The 23,545-nt window shown below is 32.4% G+C and overlaps 5 protein-coding genes across 6 annotated transcripts in view; 2 read left to right on the plus strand and 3 right to left on the minus strand.

The window, feature by feature from the left end:
• The window catches only part of LOC105115058 (PHD finger protein ING2-like), a 3,925-nt gene extending 2,382 nt beyond the window's left edge, over positions 1 to 1,543 (plus strand). The window contains exons 4-8 of the mRNA XM_011011829.1: positions 115 to 178; positions 289 to 548; positions 684 to 722; positions 1,086 to 1,195; positions 1,361 to 1,543. Coding sequence (XP_011010131.1) covers positions 115 to 178; positions 289 to 548; positions 684 to 722; positions 1,086 to 1,195; positions 1,361 to 1,409 — 522 coding nt within the window. The 3' untranslated portion in view covers positions 1,410 to 1,543. The remainder of the gene's footprint in view (positions 1 to 114; positions 179 to 288; positions 549 to 683; positions 723 to 1,085; positions 1,196 to 1,360) is intronic.
• A 6,036-nt stretch (positions 1,544 to 7,579) lies between these two features.
• LOC105115062 (uncharacterized) lies at positions 7,580 to 10,869 on the plus strand. Its single transcript, XM_011011835.1, has 3 exons — positions 7,580 to 7,784; positions 7,878 to 9,222; positions 10,588 to 10,869. The coding sequence occupies exons 1-3, from the start codon at positions 7,741 to 7,743 to the stop codon at positions 10,867 to 10,869; spliced, it is 1,671 nt and encodes a 556-aa protein (XP_011010137.1). The 5' UTR covers positions 7,580 to 7,740.
• Positions 10,870 to 11,337: 468 nt separating this feature from the next.
• On the minus strand, positions 11,338 to 13,246 carry NDF5 (NDH-dependent cyclic electron flow 5). 2 transcript variants are annotated; one of them, XM_011011832.1, is made up of 3 exons: positions 12,669 to 13,243; positions 11,847 to 12,326; positions 11,338 to 11,578 (listed from the first exon to the last, which is right to left on the minus strand). In XM_011011832.1, the coding sequence occupies exons 1-3, from the start codon at positions 13,173 to 13,175 to the stop codon at positions 11,384 to 11,386; spliced, it is 1,182 nt and encodes a 393-aa protein (XP_011010134.1). In that variant the 5' UTR covers positions 13,176 to 13,243; the 3' UTR covers positions 11,338 to 11,383. The 2 variants fall into 2 exon arrangements, with proteins under 2 accessions (XP_011010134.1, XP_011010135.1); XM_011011833.1 differs by lacking the exon at positions 11,338 to 11,578 and adding an exon at positions 11,625 to 11,708 and having other exon boundaries at positions 11,795 to 12,326; positions 12,669 to 13,246.
• Positions 13,247 to 13,708: 462 nt separating this feature from the next.
• Positions 13,709 to 15,999, minus strand: PNSB2 (NDH-dependent cyclic electron flow 1). The gene is made up of 3 exons (XM_011011831.1): positions 15,436 to 15,999; positions 14,461 to 14,901; positions 13,709 to 14,055 (listed from the first exon to the last, which is right to left on the minus strand). Exons 1-3 carry the CDS (start codon positions 15,862 to 15,864, stop codon positions 13,861 to 13,863), a joined length of 1,065 nt encoding a protein of 354 aa, XP_011010133.1. The 5' UTR covers positions 15,865 to 15,999; the 3' UTR covers positions 13,709 to 13,860.
• A 556-nt stretch (positions 16,000 to 16,555) lies between these two features.
• LOC105115059 (T-complex protein 1 subunit theta-like) lies at positions 16,556 to 21,166 on the minus strand. The gene is made up of 13 exons (XM_011011830.1): positions 20,852 to 21,166; positions 20,220 to 20,482; positions 19,954 to 20,100; positions 19,695 to 19,856; positions 19,456 to 19,533; positions 19,159 to 19,292; positions 18,910 to 18,982; positions 18,720 to 18,797; positions 18,471 to 18,593; positions 18,301 to 18,395; positions 17,934 to 18,143; positions 17,218 to 17,275; positions 16,556 to 16,910 (listed from the first exon to the last, which is right to left on the minus strand). Exons 1-13 carry the CDS (start codon positions 20,997 to 20,999, stop codon positions 16,842 to 16,844), a joined length of 1,638 nt encoding a protein of 545 aa, XP_011010132.1. The 5' UTR covers positions 21,000 to 21,166; the 3' UTR covers positions 16,556 to 16,841.
• Between the last annotated feature and the right edge of the window lie 2,379 nt (positions 21,167 to 23,545).

The raw sequence follows: 23,545 nt of genomic DNA on the forward strand, positions 1-23,545 counted from the left end.
CGTCATTATGTTTGTTGTTGAATACAGATAAGCCCCAATTTTTTTCCTCTGCTAAGAGAGGGTATGGCAGACTTTCTAATTTACTCAATTCCCTGTACTATGATCTGCATACAGATAGACAGCCATATAAAACGACTTGATGAGGATCTGAACAACTTTGCAGAAGATTTGAAGCATGGTACAACAAATGGATCGCCATTCTACTTTATTTTATCTCTTGCAACTCTAATCCTAGCACAGGACTCTATTTAGTGGCTTAATTATCTTTCCTTTTTGTCTTGTATTCAGAGGGAAAACTATCACCAGATGAACCGGCAATTCTTCCTCCACTGCCTTTAATTGTCCCTAAAATTGAGAAACGCAGGAACTTTTATGGAACACCTCAATCAAAAAGGATTGATTTCAGGGATCGGTATTGGGACAGAGAACGTGATAGGGATTTTGAGCTCATGCCTCCTCCAGGAAGCCATAGAAAGGATTTCCCTGTTCCTGTTGAAGTTGAGCAACCCATTGATCCCAATGAACCTACCTACTGTGTCTGCCATCAGGTTTGACTTTTTGTTTAATGCTATATCAGTCTCAAATTCAACTCTTTCTTCTACAGAGTTGCTTTACGTTTGCTTGAAGTATGATAAAAACTCTTCTACATCACTAAACTTCTGTGATGATTGTGGTCATTTTAGGTGTCCTTTGGAGATATGATTGCTTGTGATAACGAGAATGTAAGTACTTTCTCATTTGCTCTCTGCATGTTGTTGCTGGTCTTCTTGATCGAAGTTCATTACTTTGGTTCCTTGTCTATGGTTTTGTATTTACATTTGACATGTGTGTTAGTCATAACAAGTTACATTTTTGTGAATATTTTGATAAAATTCCAAGACAACATTTGTGAAGTTAACATGATAAATTTATATGGAAAAAATAATGAGAATTTAGAATCCTGAAGTATCATACTATCTTTAATCTTTCATCAATTTGATTTCAGCAGAATAATTTTAATAGCTAGTTGTTTCTGTTCTGAATGTGTCACCTTTTTGGAGAACTCTTGTGCAAATACTCGCTCTCACTTGTTTTTCTGTTTACAGTGCCAGGGAGGTGAGTGGTTCCATTATTCATGTGTTGGGCTGACACCAGAGACAAGATTCAAGGGGAAGTGGTACTGTCCAACCTGCAGGAATCTACCCCAATTTCAGTGGTAGAATGTATTCAAAATTATAGTTCCTTATTTGTATCATCAATTTTCATTTGCAACAAAGCATTGCAACTGCGCAGGTCTTGTAACAAAGTAGGATTCTCATGAGTTCCTCTTTTCCCCCAGCCCCAACACCAATCCCTCCACCGTTTCCTCTTTTCTTTGCAGGAACAGAAAAGGAAACAGATGTGTACATATCCACAACCAGGCCACATGAGAATTCATTATGCATATATTGCTATCAATTCTTGCATCCATAGCGGAAGCTATCTCAGCAAGTGAGAAGCCCTCTGGATGAGCTGACAAAGTAAGTTCTATCCAAGAGTGGGGGAGTCTCTTCTCAAGTTCAAAGCCTTCCTTAACGGTGAGGTTATTCTCCAATTTTAAATTTTCAACACCTAAATCCTTTGGCTGTTGAGAGAATTAGCCTTGATACACAAGCTAACCTGAAAATAGCTTAACCGGTAAAGCCAAAATATATAAATAAATGCCCTAAATCCCATGGACATTGTTACCAGCAGGCAGGCAAAAGCAATGGTATCTTATGGCTCTGGATTCACATTCTGGTATTCAAATGTGTTCATTAAGGTATTTGTTCATCAAAAGTGTGCTTCATCTGGTGGAAATCCAATTCTTTACCTTGGTAAATCTTCAACACACTGCAGAATAAAAGCAGCAAATGCTACCTTCTTGGACATCCAACAATTTAAAGAACTCAATCTTCGGCTCTTTGGACTTTGACACGCAGGCCATACTACAAGACTCATGCTTGGTTTTGCATGCTAAAGGCCCAATTTAAAATGGCATCACGGTCATTTCACTAGCCTGAATTCCTTGTTTTTTTTTTTTTGAAGTATTTTTTTCTTAGAAATTAATTAAAATATTTTTGATAATCACAATCACATTAAAATGATTTAAAAAATAAAAAAATTAAATTAATTTTTAGATTTTGGCTGCACTTCACTTCCAAAGAAGAGCTTTTTAGCCGCGGATGAAAACGTATAAAATTTTTGGTGCCCAAAAGAAAGAGCTGAAAATTGAAAACCCGAGTTGAGTGTCGAAACAGAATAACGAGTTAGGCACGCAGTCCAACATGATTGCTGCTACACAATCACGTGATCTTTATGGGTTTTTTTTTGTTTTATCCATTCCTAACATTTTGTTTCCTACTTGGAGGTTTTTTCGTGTGTTTATATTATTTTTTAAGAGTATTTTTTAATTAAAAATATATTAAAAAATTAAAAAACATTTAAATAAATATTAATTCAATATTTTTGTAAAAAATATATTTAAAAAATATCTCCAGCCATAATAAAAGGACATTGTACAACTTAAAGAGTTGTTACGAAGTTTATGTTTTTGCACGGACACCAATACGTATGCTTGGAGTACTCTATGTAACTATGGATCAATGAACTTCCAGCTTCTCTGGTAAGGATTATGATTGTGCTGCATTAAAAGATATTACTCTTTGTTTATTAATTATATGTTTTTTTTATTTTAAAAGTATTTCTAAAATAATTTAAAAAAATTCTTTGCTTTAATTTTTTTTTATTATGATGTTTTTATATGATTTTGATGTATTGATATTGAAAATAAATCTTAAAAATAAAAAATGTTATTTTAAAGCATTTTTAAATAAAATATATTTAAAAAAAAATTACTATCACAATATTAAATAGTCTATAAATATAAAAAAAAATACCAAATAGACTGTAAATATCAAAGGATTTGCAATAACAAATGCTAAGGGGAGTGTTAATATTAATTATAATTGTTAGATAGATTTGGGAATTATTGGGTCTTCAGATTAATTAATTTTATTAAAATGATATTGTTTTTTTAAATTTTTTTAATATTAACTCGGCTAAATTTGAAAAGATTTTTGTTTTTTTTTCTAATTTTTTCCAATCTAAATACTTTATTATGATGTTAAACTCATTTTTAATGAAGGTGTATCTCAATATTTTTCTTTGTATCTTTTAAAATGGAACCATATTAAATACTTTTTTTAAAAAATAGAAATAAATAAAAGTAATATTTGCAAGTTTAGCATGTTACATCTTCATGAATCAATGCAAGATACTTCGATTTTGTTTTCCTTTTTTCTTTCTATCTCGTATTCTCCACACTTTTTACCTCACCATTAAAGGATTGGTTGTTGAGTGTATTTATAGGTAAAAAGAAAAACTTGTTGCTATAAAGTATCCACATAAATAAATAAATAAAGTATTCACAAGAAAGAATCTTTACTCCATATTGAATTATCCGTTTGAATATATATATATATATATATATATATATATATATATTATATTGGAAAACTAATTGCTGAAGAATATCCACATAAATAAAAATTAAAATTGATCATCGCATAATCTTCGTTAAATATGTTAAATATGAAAGTAATTTTTAAGAAAAATCTTCAATTTATACGAAAGTAGCAGTTTTAGATAATTAAATGCAAGCATAATGTTTTGAGTTTAAAATACATTAAAAGAATGAACTTACTTACTTATTTTTAAAGTTTATTTGCACAAAATTCATGAAGGAAAAAAAAAAAACTTTGTTGTACAATTTATATAGCCCTTTGTCAAACTTTAAGAGTATGTTTGATATTATGATAGATATTATTATTGTGATTTAAAAAAATATATTTTATAAAAAATATTTTTAATTGAAGCTAGTTTAAAAAAATATATGTTTGATTAAAATAGTGATTGAAATTAAAATTTATAATAAGTTTATTGAGGTGTTTGAGATATTTTTCAGTATTTTTTTGGTAAAAATTAGTTAAAAATGGACTATTATATTCCAAAATCTTGACTGATTTTCATAGTTTGAATCTTTACGGATAGATAAAGTGTCATATACTTTGTTTTTTAATAAAAAAATACCATAAAAAAAAAAGGAAGGAAGGCTAGGCAAGTGGTCATGCCTGCGCTTCTTTGTATTGGACATAGTAACACTTATGCATTCACCTATTTTTTAGACAATCATTTAGTTTTTTTTTAAATCCTAATTTATAAATAAAATAAAATAATTTATATTAAAAATAGTATTTCAATAAACACCATTCAATTTTGCTTTTGTTTTCAAGTAAGACTATAAAATAATCTTTTGTAATATTAGGAAACATTTCATCAATTATCATATACGAATCAAATGAAATCTAAAAACATTATAGACTTTGATAAAATAATGAAATCTAAAATCAATGAAATTTTAATAAAAATATCAAGAAAAAAATAAAAAATAAAAAGAATAAGGATCGAATTAAAAAAAATAAAAAAATTAATAACAAAAATAAAAAATAAAAAAAGATAAAAAAAGAAAATAAAAATAATCACCAACAACAAACCGTTTATCTTTTTTGATCATGAGCTACATCAAGAGAAAAAAAATGCAGTAATGCTTTCAACTATATGCTAGAAGGGTAGATTTAGCCAACAAGAGATGCTTAGCATGTCGCCCAATAACATAATAGTAAGGTAGGGTTGGCCAATGAGATGTGTTGAATGGATCACTCAAAGGGTGTTGATGTATGAAGAGCATACGACAATATCTTTTTTAATTTAAAGATTAATTATTAAACGTAGAAAGATTAAATTGTTTTTCATGAATATGGAATAAATAAATTAGCCTATGTAAAATGATAAAAATACTCCTGAATGTATGTTTTATTTTCTTATTTCATTGCCAATTTTTTTTAATTTTAATAAAAAAATAAAAAGACATAAATATTGTTGGTCAATAATTATAATTTTCTTTATTTGGGATCATTTTTAAAAGTGAAAAGACACATATATCCCTTGATAATTTTTTTATGGCCATTGAGCCACTTGAAAAATACCAAATTTTCCTTAATATCAAGGTATCCTATTTTTTTTTTAAAAAAAAACAATATTTCACTATAACAATGAATATATTTTTTGTGTTTGTGTATAATGATTTTCATGTTTTATAGTTTTTTGTTTAATTAATAGTAATTCAGTTTACATTCTGAAGAATAAAAACAGGGGGTTTATAAAAACAGGGGGTTTATAGTTAGTTCTTGATATTACATAAATTCACAATATCTACTGCAATACCAAACACACCCTACATAAAATTGAATAATTGTTCATATATCAATCAACTTGAACATCAGAATTTATAAGTTCCACTGAAAAATGGAAGAAAAATATAAAATCCAATCATTTATGCTAAAAATCTCAATTAGCAAAGCTTTGAAAAGGCCAACTATCTTGACAATGAGATTCTCTCTTAATTACATATTAATTTTTTTAAAAATCATTTTAAAAATTATTATTATCTTATCAACAACATTGGTTTAAATTAAACGTCAAATGAATAATAATTAAAGATTCTTGTTTATAAAAAAAATATAAAAATAAATCTTTACTTATTAGACATAAATAAAAAATAATATTAATTTTTTAAATTTTTTTAAAAAATTTCATTTATAAATTTGCATACATTCACCCTGTATCAGCTTGGGACCTCATATCTACCATCTAACACTTAGTTTTTTCATACACTCTATTTTGTACGTTCCATAACATTCCCATAGACACTCATTAATGAATAGATTCATGAAATAAATAACCAGAAAATCAACAATTTTTTTTTTCAATGCCACTTTTACCATGCCGGAATAATTCATGACTTTTTTATCCCTAATTTGAAGCACAAATCTTAATTAATAAATAACTAAGTTTTCTGTAATAAAATTTATTAGTGTAAACTATGGTTATCAAAGTTGATCACCTGAAAAAAAACAAAAAAGAGTCAATTCTGAATCAATTATTTTTATTAAAATAATAGTTTTTTTATATATTTTATTAATCAATCTTTTATAATTAAACTAAAAACTTTAAAATACATGAAAAAATCACCTTGTTAATACTATGTATATAAAATATTTATATTGTGGAACACATTGTAGATATTTAGAAAACCATGAAGATATTGTCTTTTTTTTTAAAAAAAAATTATTAGATTTAACATAACCATCAAATTCAATGCTATTGGATCTGGCTTGACCATTACACCTAAAAGTTCATAATAAATAAATAAATAAAATTTTTAAAAAATTAACTAAGATTTTTGTTAGGTTACTTTGAAGATAATTGAAATATATTTTTTTATAAAAATAAAAAAATATAAAAAAATAATTAGTATTTCAATTTATGATTCTTAAAGGGTAGTTTAATTATTTTTTAAAACAAATAAAAAAAAATTAATTAGACATGGCTATTAAATCTAATACTTTTACGTCTGCTTAATTGAATGTCAAACTCAAAACTCTTAAACTTGATATGACCATCACAAATTTTTATAATATAAAAAATAATATTAATCTATTATGGAGCACAAACCAATATACTAGTAAAAGTTAATTGAGGTTGGATTCTACTTGTTTGAAATTGTAGTTGCGGTTTCTTTTCAAAGTTTTTTTTGTATTGAAATATATTAAAATAATATTTTTTTATTTTTAAAAAATTATTTTTGAGATCAACATATTAAAATGATCTAAAACACATAAAATATCAAAACAATTCAAAATATATAAAAAAAATAATTTTTAATAAAAATAAAAAATTAAAGTTTTTGAAAATACAGTTTGCATCGCATTCCCAAACGATGTGATGCGTTTTAAAAGTGCTTTTGAATTTTTTTTTTTTTTTTGAATATTTTCATATCATTTTAATATATTAATAACATAAATAATTTTTTTAAAATAAAAAATATTTTTTTAAATTTTTTTTAAGTAAAAAACATAGTGAAAAACAAATGCAACGTTTTCACAGTCTAATCCCATAATCATAAAGGGTAGCATGGTCCAAGACAGAAAAGCGAAACTGGAGCCCGCTGAAAGAGGGATAGCGGCGGAATTTCAGAGAAAGATTTGAATTTTAACGTACCCTCGACAAAACCAAAAGAAGCCACAAAAGGAAACCTCAGAAGACAGCCCATGAAAATCCACCAGCTAAAACTAATAAAAGTAATATTAAACTGTAAAAAACTGAACCCACCAACTAAAACTCACTAAGAACCAATCTTTAATTTTGTTCCCAAAAATCTGATTGTTTTTCAAATTCTTGAGATTTAGAACCTTCTGTTTCTTGATTTGTGTAAACAAGGAAGTGGAGAGAGCAGTCCCTAAAAGAAGAAGAAGAAGAGGTAACTTTTTGCTTTTTTACTTTTATGTTTTGTTTATGCTGTTTTGAGGCAAAATTTGAATGGCCCATTTTCTAGTTTGAGTTATTTTGTAGTAATTTCACTGCTAAAGCAAAGTTTGGCCTTTGGAAATCTTACTTCAGGCTTAAAGATTTGATCTTGGAGGAGATTTTTTGTTGTATTTTAGATTTATATGTGCAATTTCTGATGCGGAATCTCAATAAGTTCTTTTTTTCTAGTTTAAGTTGCTTGTCATTTCTATCAAAGCCTGTTTTTCCTCTGATTCCGCTGAGCGTGGAATTATATTTCTGGTTTGGATGTTGATGAGTCTATCACGAATCTGATAGTTGAAGTTAACAGTTCTCATGGAGAGCCCTTCGAATTGGCAACAACGGAGAGCCTTTGTTAGGTACTGAAATCATTGCAAATGACAGAGTAGCAACTCAGTTGTGGAGATGATATATTTTGATAATTTCGATCCCATTTGATTGTTTGGTTTCAGGTCAACAATGGGAAGAAATCTGAGTCCAATACTGCGGCAAGAATTGGCAAATCTTGACAAAGATGCTGATAGTCGTAAATCAGCAATGAAAGCACTGAAATCATATGTGAAAGGCTTGGATTCTAAGGCAATCCCACAATTTCTTGCTCAAGTTTCTGAAACCAAAGAAACTGGGTCTTTATCTGGCGAATACACAATTTCACTCTATGAAGTTCTTGCTCGTGTCCATGGAGTTAATATTGTAACTCAGGTTGATAGTATCATGGCTACCATAATCAAAACTTTAGCATCAAGTGCAGGATCTTTTCCTCTTCAACAAGCATGCTCCAAGGTGGTACCAGCAATTGCAAGATATGGGATTGAACCAACGATCCCAGAGCATAAGAAAAGGCATATAATTCACTCGCTTTGTAAGCCTCTTTCAGAAGCTCTCTTAGGTTCTCAAGAATGCCTGACTTCAGGGGCTGCCCTTTGCCTGAAGGCTCTAGTGGACTCAGATAATTGGCGATTTGCTTCAGATGAGATGGTGAATAGGGTTTGTCAGAATGTGGCTGTTTCTTTGGAGGAGAAGCCCACGCAAACTAATTCACACATGGCCCTGGTAATGGCTTTGGCAAAGCATAATGCTTTGATAGTTGAAGCATATGCGAGACTCTTGGTACAATCTGGATTGCGCATCTTGAAAGCTGGGGTCTTAGAGGGTAATTCTCAGAAACGATTATCGGCTATCCAAATGGTCAATTTCTTGATGAAATGTCTGGATCCTAGGAGCATATTCTCAGAAATTGACTTGATAATTGAGGAGATGAATGAGTGCCAGTCCGATCCAATGGCATATGTGAGTGGAGCTGCATTTGAAGCCTTGCAAACTGCAAAGAAAATTGCTGCAGAGAAAGGGTCAAAATTTGAGAAGAGTTCTGGTTCAATTACTGGATCAAACCTCGGCAGGAGAGACCACAGAGGAAGGAGAAATTTGTCCAATGCCTATGGTGATCAATCTCCAGCATCTATATCACCTGAATCACAAACTCTTGATTCCTTTATGGAATATGAATCTTTCATTGAGTCACCGATTTCGACAACTAATACTTCTTCCAGTGAGTATGACCGTGGGAGTGTGAATCGGAAACTATGGAGTTTTGAGAATGGAGGGGTGGACGTATCTCTAAAAGATGGTTTATTTTCAGAGTTGTCTCAGGGAAGTCCCATCCACGATGCATTCTCTGATCAGTCTGGGCTACATGAACTTAATGATAACAGAGGAAGTTGCGCGGGTGAATTTGCAGGTTTCTTGCCTAGAAGTCCTAGAAATGGACTATCGAGGTGCACCACTCCCAGTCCTCGGGTATTTTCCGAACATATGTTTCATAAGTCACTTGTTTTTTGTAACTAGGGATTTAGGGCAGGATTGAATAGTGGTAATGGATTTTTAACCTCATGTTGCAGAAAATAGGTACAGTGTTTATTTTCCATTAAAATCATATTTGAGGAGGGTATTAAACTGGCAACAACATTTTCTTAATACATATCAAACAGCTGGAGAACCAGTTTGGAGGATTTTCGCACTATTTCTCATTTGGAATTGGCTTTATTTTCTTGTTTCATTGTCGTGAAATGGATATATTTCCTCTTTTGCTGTCAAGTATACATTAAGCCATAGCTTATAAAGGTTGCCTATGTCAATACAGTGATCATACCTTCTGAAGGAGACTAGAATTATTGCCGAGATTCTTGCACTACAGCTGCACAAATTTCTTATTTACTTCTGTTTGTAGGCCTGCGCTCTTTTTTTAATACCAGTTAAAGCATGAGATACATCAACATTTGCCAATCAAAACAAGTTTACTTGATGCTTGAGATACTGGTTTTTGATTGCTAATATAGATTGCATTTCATACCTTTTTGTGTGTTTCAGCGGTCACGCTCTCATATAAATGTCGACAACGTTAGCATCTTCACAACTCCCAGGAAGCTCGTACACGCTCTCCAGGATCCTAATGATTTGGATTTAGATTTCTCTGAGAAACAGAATAAAAGGTTCGGAAGTCCATGCTCGTGCAAATTTGATTATAGGCCCACCCTGAGGTTAAAACAAAATGGCTTTCAGCAGGATATGGGTTCGGAGGTCAATGAGAACGGGGGTATTTTCCGAACATATGTTTCATAAGTCACTTGTTTTTTGTAACTAGGGATTTAGGGCAGGATTGAATAGTGGTAATGGATTTTTAACCTCATGTTGCAGAAAATAGGTACAGTGTTTATTTTCCATTAAAATCATATTTGAGGAGGGTATTAAACTGGCAACAACATTTTCTTAATACATATCAAACAGCTGGAGAACCAGTTTGGAGGATTTTCGCACTATTTCTCATTTGGAATTGGCTTTATTTTCTTGTTTCATTGTCGTGAAATGGATATATTTCCTCTTTCGCTGTCAAGTATACATTAAGTCATAGCTTATAAAGGTTGCCTATGTTAATACAGTGATCATACCTTCTAAAGGAGACTAGAATTATTGCTGAGATTCTTGCACTACAGCTGAACAAATTTCTTATTTACTTTTGTTTGTAGGCCTGCGCTCTTTTTTTATACCAGTTAAAGCATGAGTTATATCAACATTTGCCAATCAAAACAAGTTTACTTGATGCTTGAGATACTGGTTTTTGATTGCTAATATAGATTGCATTTCATACCTTTTTGTGTGTTTCAGCGGTCACGCTCTCATATAAATGTCGACACCGTTAGCATCTTCACAACTCCCAGGAAGCTCGTACACGCTCTCCAGGATCCTAATGATTTGGATTTAGATTTCTCTGAGAAACAGAATAAAAGGTTCGGAAGTCCATGCTCGTATATGTGGATCTCATGTCTTTTTGTGTCCGAGACGCAGGAAAAAAAGAAGCAGCATTTTGCTGCTTTGTGTATACTGTTCATGTTAATTTTAATTAGCATGAACAGTGTAAGAGATTTGCACTATTTACTTGAAAAATAACAAACAGTACAATTCTCTTTTACTGTTCAAGAGTAAATTGCACTGTTCATATACTTTTTTTTTTTAAGAGTGTTAATTTTATTAATATTTTTTTTAAAAAATTAGTTAGAGTAAATTAAATTTATTTGCACTGTTATTAAAAAAATGTTATAATGAAAGCTTAGATATTAAATGTGGTTTGGTTGACCTAATATAAAGGCCGGGTCTTGAATTATACCGATTAAATTAAAAACATGTTTGAGATTTTAATATTTTATATAAAAAAATACTGCAATACCGAACACGCTCTTACTAAATGTGGTTTGGTTGACTTAACATAAAGGCCAGGTCTTGAATTATACAGATTAAATTAAAAAATATTTGAGATTTTAATGTTTTATATAAAAAAAATTATAATAAATGTAAAATGTGAAATGGTTTCTCTTCTGAACAAGGTATGTTGCCTTTTGTACATCCCTGGGATCCATCTTGAGCATAAAAATCAGATGAAAGCGCAAACATGTTTCAATGGTACTCAGAGATTTGGATTGTGTAAATGCTGACTGCCAGTCCATGCGTCTCCAGGATTCAAAGTTACTGGTCTAAGCATGGCTGATTGGCCTACACATATAAAAGAATACATGCCATAGCTTTCATGGCTTGAACCAGGACTAAATATGTATAGTTCCTCGAACCCCTCCCTTCCTACAACAACTGAGTTTCTTCTGCCCTGTTATAGCAACGGAAATGGAAAAGGAAAGCATTTGTAAGCGAGCAGCATCTGTAAATGTGGAAACCAATATTGAAGTACAGCAATAGAATCATTGGACATGAACTTTGGGTGTCAGCAATCAAGAAGTGCATATAGGAAATCATAGTATAGGCAGTCACAGCTCCAAGGAAGATCTAGACATGTAACATGTTGTGCTGAGAATTTGACAACTACTGAGCTTGAACTAACTTGAATTATTGAAAATGAGAGTCGATAAGAAAAGTACCCTGTCAATGATTGTGAAGTCTCGCGGTGCGCTGGTGTAAATCCTGCTCATTTCCTCAGTTAAACTCTTATAATTTTCTTTCTCTTCACCCTCCATTTCTTCGCTCTCTAATAGACTATCGTTTCCTTTATCACCGTTCTTCTGGTTTCTTGCATCCCAGCCTGGAAAAAAACCATTGAGCCCCAAATTGCCCCACAGTTGGCCAGAACCAAATCCACGTTTTTGGCTGAGGTCAGAAGGAACAATGCCGAAATTTGATAAGAACACAGGCCTGTTATAGAAGTCCGATCCCTCTAATCCGTATGCAAAGGTTGCTTCTGGTGTGCTTACTGTCAGATGGCTCATGATGCCGCCCCTCATTTGGATCGATGAAGATTTTAAGTTTGAGACAGTTAGCTCTGAACTTAAGGTTTCTTCACGGAGACTCAAGATGTATCTTACTTCAACCATATCTCTTGCATCAGTGCTTACCATTTCAACCTGCATTCTTCAAGTCCATATTTTAAGAATATCCCAACAACTCCAAGCATCAGGAAAAAAAAAAAAACTTCAAGAACAAACAGGCAGAAGTTACAAGACAGGTTCAAGAGCACTTGTGGACCAATTGAGAAACCTAGTCAGTTTTTGGGATATTTCAACCTATTCTTGTTTACAGATTTTGGTGTCACTGCAATTTGATCCTTCACAACCAATCTTTGTTACAAGTAAGAAACTGCATACTTGATAACATATCATGGTCTAGCAAATTGTTTGCAACGCCATTAAAGAAGGCGTTAGTTCTTTGCCATCACATAATACGACACTGCAGAATTAAAGACAGACCTGGATAGTGTCATGAGAATCTCCTCTAATATCCTTGAGAGCCCAAGTACTTGGAGACCATGAAATTTCACCATCACTGTCAAAGTTAAACGCTGGAGAGACCCCTCCTCGTATAGCAGCACTTCCATCCTCCCCCTCCAAGACTGATGTTTGCAGCAGCTCAACTGTACCTCCATGCCACATGCGAGCCTTGTATGATGTGATTAAGCCGCTTGGTAGCATCAATGTGACGCTGCTCCCATTTTCCACCGTCATCTTGGCAACGCAGCTATCACTAAGACGTTCGAAAGTGACTCCATGGCCACTGAATTCTTCTTCCAAGTAGTCTACATTGATTGGTTGGTATGGAATTGAAGCCACTGATGGAAGTGGGAATCCTCTCTTCTTGCTAGAGTATTGAAGAGAACTAGAGTGAAGATGAGGGTGGAAGTTAAATAAATGCCTGTTGGTGGGACTTGTGCAGGGGGTAGAAGTGAAGCTCAGTGAAAAAAGAGAACTCAAAGCCATACTTGTGAAAAATATCTGGCATCATCAAGCAGAAAATGAAAAAAGCTGCTATTCTATTGCACATAATGGAGAGAAAAAGGGTTAGGCCCACTTATCAATGTATGGCTGGCTGTTTGGATAATTTAGCTTCAGTTTTTTGGTTGGTTCTATTGAAAACTACATAGATATTTTGAGACTTTTTGACAAGTTCATCTTATTTTACTGCTATCTAAATGCCAAATTGTTGGTCAAGTATTGAGCCTTATCCTTTCAGATGATGGGAGGGAAATTGCTCCCTTTTCTTTTGCCTGATTTTTTATTTCCTTCTCTCTATCTTGGTCATATATTCCAAATGATGGAAACACCCTTGATGCTTATCTTGTGTAAATTGTAAAATCAAACTCATCATATTTTACCAGGCATATGCTAAAAACACACATCTAAGCTGTATTTGAGGCCTTGTTTCTCTCAAGCCTCCGTCAACTTTCGATTCAATCTTTGCAAGCACGGGCTTGAGCATTCTAGTTATTTTTTGTTAGCATAAACCATACAGATCCTTCAAGAAGTGATGGGCTATTATGACATTCATTGAACAGTATAACTGCATGATTACAATATGATTTTGGAAAGAGCTAAACCAGCGACGAAGGGAAAACTGAACAAGCTAATGGAATACTGATTTTGAATTTGATATCAAAATTTGTAATTACAAATTATCATGCTCAATCATCTGTGCCCCCTTCCATTCTCCACCAGGTTTCACAACGACAGGAACCAGCATTGCAGCAGGGCCAGTGCAGATAAAATAGTCCTTGCCATACTTTTCTGCCAACGAGCCCGGGCTGCCAATGTAGATATCTTCGAAACCAATCCGTATTACCCTAAAGAACAGCTCTTTTCCCTGAAATGAACCGCTGATGTTACTCATTAATTTTCTCAGTTGCAGATGATCTTATGACATGAAAAGACAACACGCACATGGAGTTTAATCAAAATATTCTGTTCACAAGTATTTGGATAAGAAAAACCAAACTATCTGTTTACTTGAGTCAATGCGTATTTTAAACAAGAAAAACTTCATTCACAAATCTCCTGTCATATCACTTGTATCTGTGAAATTTTGCAAGCGAAGATGATAAAATTTCTATTTGTGTTCTGATTTATAAAGCATTTAAGGAAATGGATGATTCTGAAAGTGATGAGCGATAGGTCAAGCTCAAAACTTTCCCAACGCTGAATTCATGTGCTCTATCTATATGTTAAGAGCTTATATCTTGGGCTGGAAGTAGACGTGACAAACGCGTACCTGATCAAGCGTTTCATATTTTGTAGGTGAGGTGTTATAGAATGCTTTTAACCTCTCTTGCGGTGGAGCAGCATAAACTCTACTAAGCCTATCCTTCAAAATTATGTAGGGCTCCTCTTGCACTTTCCATGATCCTGGTTTCTCTTCGGGCTCAAAATCAAAATCAAGCAATCCCGGAGACTCCGGTTTCAATGCTTCCGATGGAGATAAAACTTCAAAAGGTGAAGATAAAGGAGGCTGTGTGCAGTAATTACATTTCCTCAGTCCTTGGATCCCTGCCTTTGCTCGCTTTTTGAATTTGAGATGACTAAGTATAGCACTAGTTAGAGTCACATCCTTGCGACCATTATTCTTTACTATCACTGCTGATGCCATGCTCAGTGGATAAAGGGAGACTACATATGATATTTCAAGAGGTCCACTGCTGCAGCTCAATTCGACCTGCAACGAGCCAGAAAAAGAAGCATGACATTTTCATTCATCGAGTACAAATTGATCCTAGTTTTCCAAAAGAAAAGCAGACTGCTGCTTTGATTTTACAATCCCCACCCCACCTGTCCTCTCTTTCTCTTGCCACTGAACACAGGAGAAATTGATTGATAAAAGAAGTTTAGTTACCGTGAAAATAAATGGATTCAGGCTCATGAGTCCAATAAAAAATCTTGTTTACTATCATACAAAACTTGAGGGGAACAAGAGGCTTAAACTGTACAGCCCCCTACGTTATCCCAAAACTAACGCCTTTTTCATCCTTGGAGCTGACCCTTTTTCCCTTTCCAAAATGAAAAATTAAAGACAAATTAATTAATAAAATTGTCCCTTGACCCTGTCCTTAACTTGTTACAACAGTCTAAAATTCAACCACAAAAACATTAAAATTAGCTTCCTTCAAAAAGAACCCGATTGCTTCGGGCATGTACTGGTTTCAAGAACAAAGACAAAAGCTGGAAAAGAGTTAAGGAACCAAGCAAATACCTGAACAGCATCAATGGAATCAGAGTCAACATCCTTTACAGTCCATTCAGAAGAAGAAATGAGTGACCCTTTGGAACCACCTTCAGAGGCATCGTTGATGACCAAACCAATTCCGCCTTTAGCTATACCAGAGTCCTTTTCCTTACCAGGAAGGGTATAAAGAACCTCCTCAAAGCCATCATCCTTCCAATAAACTTTTGGCTTGTAAGAACTCACATGAGCATTAGGTATCTGGACCCTCACAGAGCTGCCATTTCTAACTTTTAGCTCAACAGTTGGAACATTGTTGGATTCCAAGAATTTGATACCTTTTCTACCAAACTTTTCTTCAAGAACCTCTGGAGTTGAAGGGCTGATAGTTGTTTGAGATAATGAAGTAGCTTTTATAATGCTTGGTTTTGGAAGAGAGAAGGAAAGAAGAGAAGCCATGGAGAGGGAGGAGAAAAAAGCACTCTTTAAGAGCTCCCACACACACCAGTACCTAGTTTGCTAAGCTCATCCTTCACGAATTATTTTTGTTCGGATCTGTATTTTGGCTTTTATACTTACACTTTTTTTGCCCAACACTGTCTGTCAAGTGTACCGACTCTACACCCTTAATTTTGTGCCACTGTGAAATGTGATAACGCAGATCTTCTACAAGCATAGATATTTAGACTTTTGAACAAAGGAGGGTATATCGTAAAACCAGAGTGGTAATAGCCACCTCTTGCAGCTCTCTGCACCCTGGTGAGTTTCAAATTCTTGCTCCAATACTTCTAGGCAAACAGAAAGGGGGGCAAAAACACCCAGTCCTGACTCCTACAGTAACTTTCAGTCATGGGCACTTCACTTTTTTTTTTTTTGGTGAGACACCTTTTATAATAATAATAATTGTTTTATTTACATAATTCAACGATTGTCTGCATAAAATAAAATAAATTCGATCACAGTAATGGTTACTTCAAGTCATGAAAGGAAAACACAACACCCATACATACCAAAGTAAGCAACAGAAGCGCGAGAGGATGTGCTCGAGTTTCCCCAGACATGAACATGCCTTTAACATGGAAACACGAAGAACATACCTTGTGCTATACTATGATTTTATATTATTAGTAGATAGCCCAGAGTCAGAATCGGAACACTAAAGAAACCAAATTCATTCACTGCAGATGAGGCTCAAAGCAAGGAATGCAAACACCTCTCAGTAAAAACTACAGGGAACAATTTCCAGACCATCATCGAAACCAACCATCACATCAGCTAGATTTGAAGTGGCATATACATAACTTCTCTTTGACTCTAACAAAATTGTTTTTAGAATAAAATTTTGGCATTCGAAGGAAAATAAAGGATACCAAAGCAAGTTAAAGATCCTGCAACAAGATACAATCAAGACAAAGGGGAAATAGCCATGTGCAAAACTAATCTTCATCCATCCCTCCAGGTGCTGCATCTCTCCTTGGACCTCCAGCTGGTTTCGCCATTATAATCTGCATGGCAGAGAGGGCAAAATAAAACAAAGTAAGCTAAAGTCACAAATCAAATTCATGTCAATTCCATAAATGTTGCTATCAAATCAATTTCACTATTATTTCATACAGGAATAATCGACCAAATTCTAAGCTGAAAACAGACTTGAGAGTAAAATGTTTATTTAGTCAAGAACATGTTTATATTTTATTTTTATAAATTGTACCCTGAAAAGATGACATTACAAAACCTAAACTGAGCAAACAAAGTTGCTCAGGAAACTTCAAATCACAAGAAAATGAGATGGATCAGCATGAAGTAAAATACCTGGTCCACTCGCAATACAGTGCAGGCAGCATCTGCAGCATATTTGAGAGCAAAAAACCTGTACAAAAGGGGGGAAACAAGAAGAAACGTTGACTTGTATTTTATATAGATAAGCAAAAGTTTTAGCTTGATAAATGATTGCTCCTCATCAATAGTAGTTAAAAATCAATTACTAGAATCCACAATATCTGATCTGATTCTGAAAATATAAGTTTTCGTTGAGTACCTATAGGATTGTCTAAAAGGAAAGAAGCCCTAATATTGACAATGGGTTACAATTAAAAACTAGCAACCAATATCCTGTGGAAGAATAAGATCCTTCTATCCTTATTTTTTTTCCTGATAAAAGATTCTGCTATCCAGCTTATAAATGAATCATGCAAAATATTTTGGTTTCAAAGATCCAAATCCAATGCATGGCTTCTCAATTCATCCTACAATCCATGGTCATCTTCTAGCTACACAACTAAGCCTTTCAAAACATAGCATAACAGGACATGGAAGAAAATAATGACTAACAATCACAGTGGACTAAAGTGCAATGTTACGTACATGAACACAAAAATAAACAGACTATGGAAGTCAAAGAAAAGGACAACTTAACCAAGGAAAAAGTTCTGTCAAGCCCTAAAATGCAACAAGCGTAAAAAAACAGCTTGGCATGCAAACATTTCACAGAGAAGTGTGAATGCTACAAGATAAAGACAGAAACATACTTTGTAACGTAGAGGTCCCAGATTTTCAGGGTTGATACATCCTTACAAACACCTTCCTCTAAGTCAATGCCCACTTTGATATTTCCAGAAGCATGATCAGCATAGAGGGAGGATATGATCTCCATTGCATTGAGACCAGCATTCTCAGCCAATGTTTTAGGTATCATCTCAAAACTTTCAGCAAACTTTGCAATCGCATATTGATCCAATCTGCAAGATAAACAAAAAAAAGCATATCAACAGATCATTCATGTAATGTCATTGTCTTTACACCTCGAAAACTTGTTGGGTTAAACAACAATCACATTTATTAAGAATTACAAACACAACTAATACAAAAGGACAAGAATAGAAAGAAAGCACTTACCCTGTTTCTTTAAATGAGAATTCCTTGAGTCTTTTGGCTAACTCAATTTCAGTAGCTGCCCCTCCAGGTACTATTCGACTGTCCCTACACATTGCCTGGAACAAAATGTACAAGTTTAGAATTCACTTCCTGCAACCAAACTCTCCACTGGAATGTTTAGAAACAATAACCTTGTAAGTATTGACTCCATCATCAACAGCTCTTTCAAGGTCATCTAGTATACTATCTGTACTTCCTCGTAACACCACAGTGCATACAGAGTTGCCACCTTCTTCATTTCTCACAACAGTGACCTGTTTCATATAATTCATACAGAGTACCGGCATATCATTTCAAGAGCGAAAAGGAAAAGATGCAAGACAAAAGAAAGAGAAAAATCTACAGTCAAAATGATAGAATTAAGGTGATTCTAAACATACTCTAGCTCCACCAATTTCCTCAACAGAAATTGAATCTACATATCCCAAGTCATCTGGGTTTGGTGGACTCAGCTTCAACTGTAGCAACAACACAAAAGAACATCAGAATTCAACCAAAAGAACTTTTGAAAACAGCACAAACAACTATTTCTAACAATACAAAAAAAAGTTCAAATAGAAGAGAACGCACAATAGCAACAGCACCAGTGGTGCGGCAAAATCTTCTCAGTTCAAACTTTGAGCTGATCTTCAGAACCATGAGTCTACAAAAGTTATAGGTGCAATGAAAAAGCCACTTAAGCAACCCATTAACAGTGTTACAAGCAAATGAAATGCAGCATAATATGACCTTAATTTGGTAAAAATACTATCCCACAACCCCTATAAATGGATATATTCAGAGGAAGTAAGAAAACCACAAGGAAAAAAGCTTATGTACTTGTAACGTTCGCAGAAATGCAATGCCATTTCTCCAACAGCTGCTCCGCTAACAATTACTTTGGCACCAGAATTTGCCACTGCTTTAATGAGCTCCTCAACCTTGGCTTCTTCAGTTTTTGCATAATTTTCTAGCTGTAGGGTTAAAAGTAGGTAGTTGGTAAAATATCCAGTTGACCCCTATCTTCATTAACTTTTTGAGTGCTAAATATAAAGCATCATGGATATTAAGCAGATATATCCCACAACATTGCAAAGAACATATAGAGAACAACAATAAATGCAATTGCTTCCATACCTGCTCAGCAGAGTGAATTAGGACAGTTCCCTTGGTTTCAGTTGCCGAGGTATCAACACCACCAACAAAAACAGCAACCTATGAATGCACAAGAAAAAATAATTTATTTGAAATTGTTAAATCACATGATAAAGAAGTCCATTTAAACAAATAACAATAAAAGAAAACATTAACAATTTCAGAGCAGCTTCAGATTAAATGCTATAAACCAGAAAAATAAAGAACAGATGTCAGCTCACCTTTGCCTTCTCCACTCTCTTTATGGTTCCCACAGTATCACCTTTCAAAACCATTCCGCGGACTGTTGAAGAATTGTTCAAACCTCCTCCCACGAGCTTTGCAACCCGCACATTATCCACATTGAAGTTTGCTGGGTTCTTGGGACACACTTGAATGCATGCCTACAATGCAAGAAAATAAGAGCACAAAAAAAAAAAACATAACAAAACACCAAATAGAACAACTGACTAACAATTAAAAGAGAATAAATACACTTACTTCAGAAATGAGATTACATAGAACGTCTTCTTGTCCGAATTGCTTGCTAGCAACAGCAGCTTTCATACGAAAAATAACTTGCTCCTTGTTCCTCACATCCATGTTTTCAGAACCTGGCTCCACCAGTTCGCCTAAGATTTCAATTGCCTAAGAGTGCATTTGCAAACAGGGAAAAAAAATCATATCAAGTGAGGAAGGTATATGCAAGGTCTCCTTGACACAACAAAACAAGCCATTTAAGCATATTCATCACAGAGCAAACATACCTTGTCAATTGATTTATTGTAACCACTGATGATCTCACTAGGGTGAAGGCCCATCCTAATAAGCTCATCTGCGTTTTGAAGTATCTCTCCAGCAAAAGAGATGGTCAGGTTAGCTCCATCCCCAATTTCCTCTTGTTGGGCCTTGCCAGCTAAGACCAAAATTTTGGCAGCTGGATGCTGAACCTCAAGCTCATTTACAATAGTGGCAGCATCATTGGTGACAAAGAGTTTGTCCAAATGGTTAATAACCATCTTATTCATACCTAATCACAACAACAAAAAACATTAGCTTCAGAATAATTAATCCATGAAGGACGAACCGAAAACAAAAAAAAAACCCTAGATGTGAGAAAAGCCATTTGGTTTCCAATTTGGCCATTGAATCCCTAATCTATAGACCTAAATCCCAAATCTTTCCAGCCCTCAATTCAAATTCCACGTGCCAAAATGTATTAGTAGTGCCCAGTTGTTGCTTACTCTAACTTACAGATTTTCCATTCTCTTTCAAAACAAATAACACCAAAAAGTAGCAGAAACCCTAAATCAATAGAAAACCAGGAAAAAAAAAAGATGGGATTTTCTTTTATTAAAAAATAAAGAAAGTTACTTTCTGGATCGAGAAAAGGAAGTACCATTAGGGCCGAGAGAAGTGCGAGTAATGGTAGACAACTGTTTACAAGCATCAATGTTTTTGAGAACAGCTTCATCGAGACCTGATAAATGCTTGTGTCCTTCCTTTAGCATTGATTGTATTCCGTATGGTTGCATAGAGAAACCCATTGTTCTTTCTCTCTTCTTTTACTTTCTTTCAAACAGAAAATAACTCAAAACCCTAACCCTAGAAAGACAAGGAGAGAAACCTGAGATGAGATCAGTGTGAGTGTGATGTTCTGTTGTGTGTGCAAAAAGATGGAGGGCGTGAAGAGTGCAAGAATGCCCTAGAAATCTTAATTTAAAAAGATTCTATGAGGTCTTATGCCGTCGTTAGAGTTTCTGCAGATAGACGACTTGTCGTTCATCCTTTGAAGAACGGAGAGCGATACGTCCTTCGTCCGTAAAAAGGAAAATATTATTTATTTTTATAGTTAAATAATTGATAGATCCACATAAAGGATGTGGGCGAATGAATTATGATCAACTCGAGATTATTTTTTATTTGTTAAAATAGAGTTTTTTTTTGTTAAAATAGAGTTATTTTATTATTTTTAAAGTTATTTTATTTTTTTATAAAAATTATTATATTAATTTAATTAATTGAGTTTAATTAAATTAAATATATCACTAAAAACACTGTAAAGTTAACTAGATTTAGTTAAGTTTTTTTTCAATTTAAAATATAATTTAAATTAAATTCTAGACAACAGATTTTCTAGTTCAACTTATTAGATTAGTAGGATTTAATAATTGTGTAATTAAATTAATTTTTATTTTCAGAAGAAAAATAAAACTTCTTATAATCTTATCAACATGCATATTTTATAAAATTAATAAGGGTAATTTTATGAAAATTCTTTTTTATGAGAAGAATCCTACACACTGACTATATGCATTTTAAGCATAGAATTCAAAATAAAGACACTATTATGAGCGATTTAAAATTAATGTATATTTATTTTTTTAGTGGACATGGCCTAATTGTATGGTGAAGAATACAGTGAAAGTTGTATTTTAAAGTGTTTTTTTATTTATAAATATATTAAAAATAATATTTTTTAATTTTTTTAAAATTTATTTTTCATACCAACATATTAAAAATATTAAAAAATAATTTTTATTAATATTTTTTAAAATTTTAAACAAATAATATTTTGATGGCAATATCATACATGCTTTAAATACATTATCAATAGATTTGTTAGTATTTCTTCAAAAATCCACATCCATATATATGAACTCTGTATCAAAACATTTAATTTGATAAAAATACCTTTAAATTTTACTAATCATCACATGTATTTAAAGTATTTTATTAGTAATTAATAAACATATTGTATTACTTTAAAAAATTCTAGATGCTAAAATAAAATAAAAAACTTATCTCCAAAATAAAGGTTTTTTATATATATAAAAATGAAAATAATACCAATACTAATATATAAATTCAAACATATCTCTCAGAATGAGAATAATATATTAATATAATTCTCATAAAATAGGTTCATCATGTTTTTCTAATATATGATATATCACGTAAAACTATAAATAATATAAATAAACTTCTCAAAACATCCCTAACAATATAGTATATCACCGGATTTATTTATTTTTACTATCCAAATTCTAAAAATGCTAAAAAATGAGTCAACAAAAACAAATAATTAAAAGCTAAAAGATACTAAAATTACATTTAATTGTATTATGCTATTAATTAACAAAATCTTTAATTATTTTCTCATATTATCTTTGACTTGTTTTTATAATCATTGCTGATATTAAAAGAATATTTTTCTAAATAAAGTTATCTTTGACTTGTTTTTATAATTGATATTAAAAGAATATTTTTCTAAATAAAATAATTCATAAAATTTCTATTCATAACTATAATTTTTAGTTTTTATTCACCCTATATAAAATTAAAACTCAAAAATAATAAAATAAAATTAACATTAAAAAATTATTAAATAAGACCTCAAGTATTTTTTATTTGAAACTCTTGGTTATTGACTTAGACTATCTTTGCCTTTTAATATAAAGTCGTTTGTAATTTTTTGATAAATTTTAGTTATAATTAGCTATATGACCCGTGCTCTCTCATGGATCAAATATTTTTAATTTTATAAAAGATTATTTATGTAAATTTTTTAATATATTTTGATAGTTAAAAAAATATAACAAATCAAAATATATATTTTCATGACAACTTATTTATTAAACCTAACCTGGAGGTTGACCCAGCCAAAGGATCTTGTCCTAGATTATATAGGTTGACTTGAGTCAAACCAAAAAAATTAAAAAAAAAGTAATGTTTTAATATTTTATATTAAAAAAATAAAAAATAATCCATGTGAATATGAGTTATATATGTAAACAATTAAGTTTGAAAGATTACCTCAAAATATTTTTTATCCTACATTGCAAAGATACTATTTTATTATTTTAAGTTGAAGCATTTAAATCAAAAATATTTTTTTTATTCTATATTAAAAAACCATAACTTTTTTCTTGTGAATATAGAACATATATACTAAAGGGTGTCAAATCTCATATTGAAAAAATAAAAAAATTCTTCAAGTATTTATATAGTAAACTTTAAAATGAGTTAGTAATCAATTGAAAAATATGAAAAAAAGTGGGGTCTGTAGGTAATAGAAAAAAAATCCAAAAAA

The sequence above is a fragment of the Populus euphratica genome, unplaced genomic scaffold, assembly GCF_000495115.2.
Source record: "Populus euphratica unplaced genomic scaffold, PopEup_1.0 scaffold630.1, whole genome shotgun sequence".
NCBI lineage: Eukaryota > Viridiplantae > Streptophyta > Magnoliopsida > Malpighiales > Salicaceae > Populus > Populus euphratica.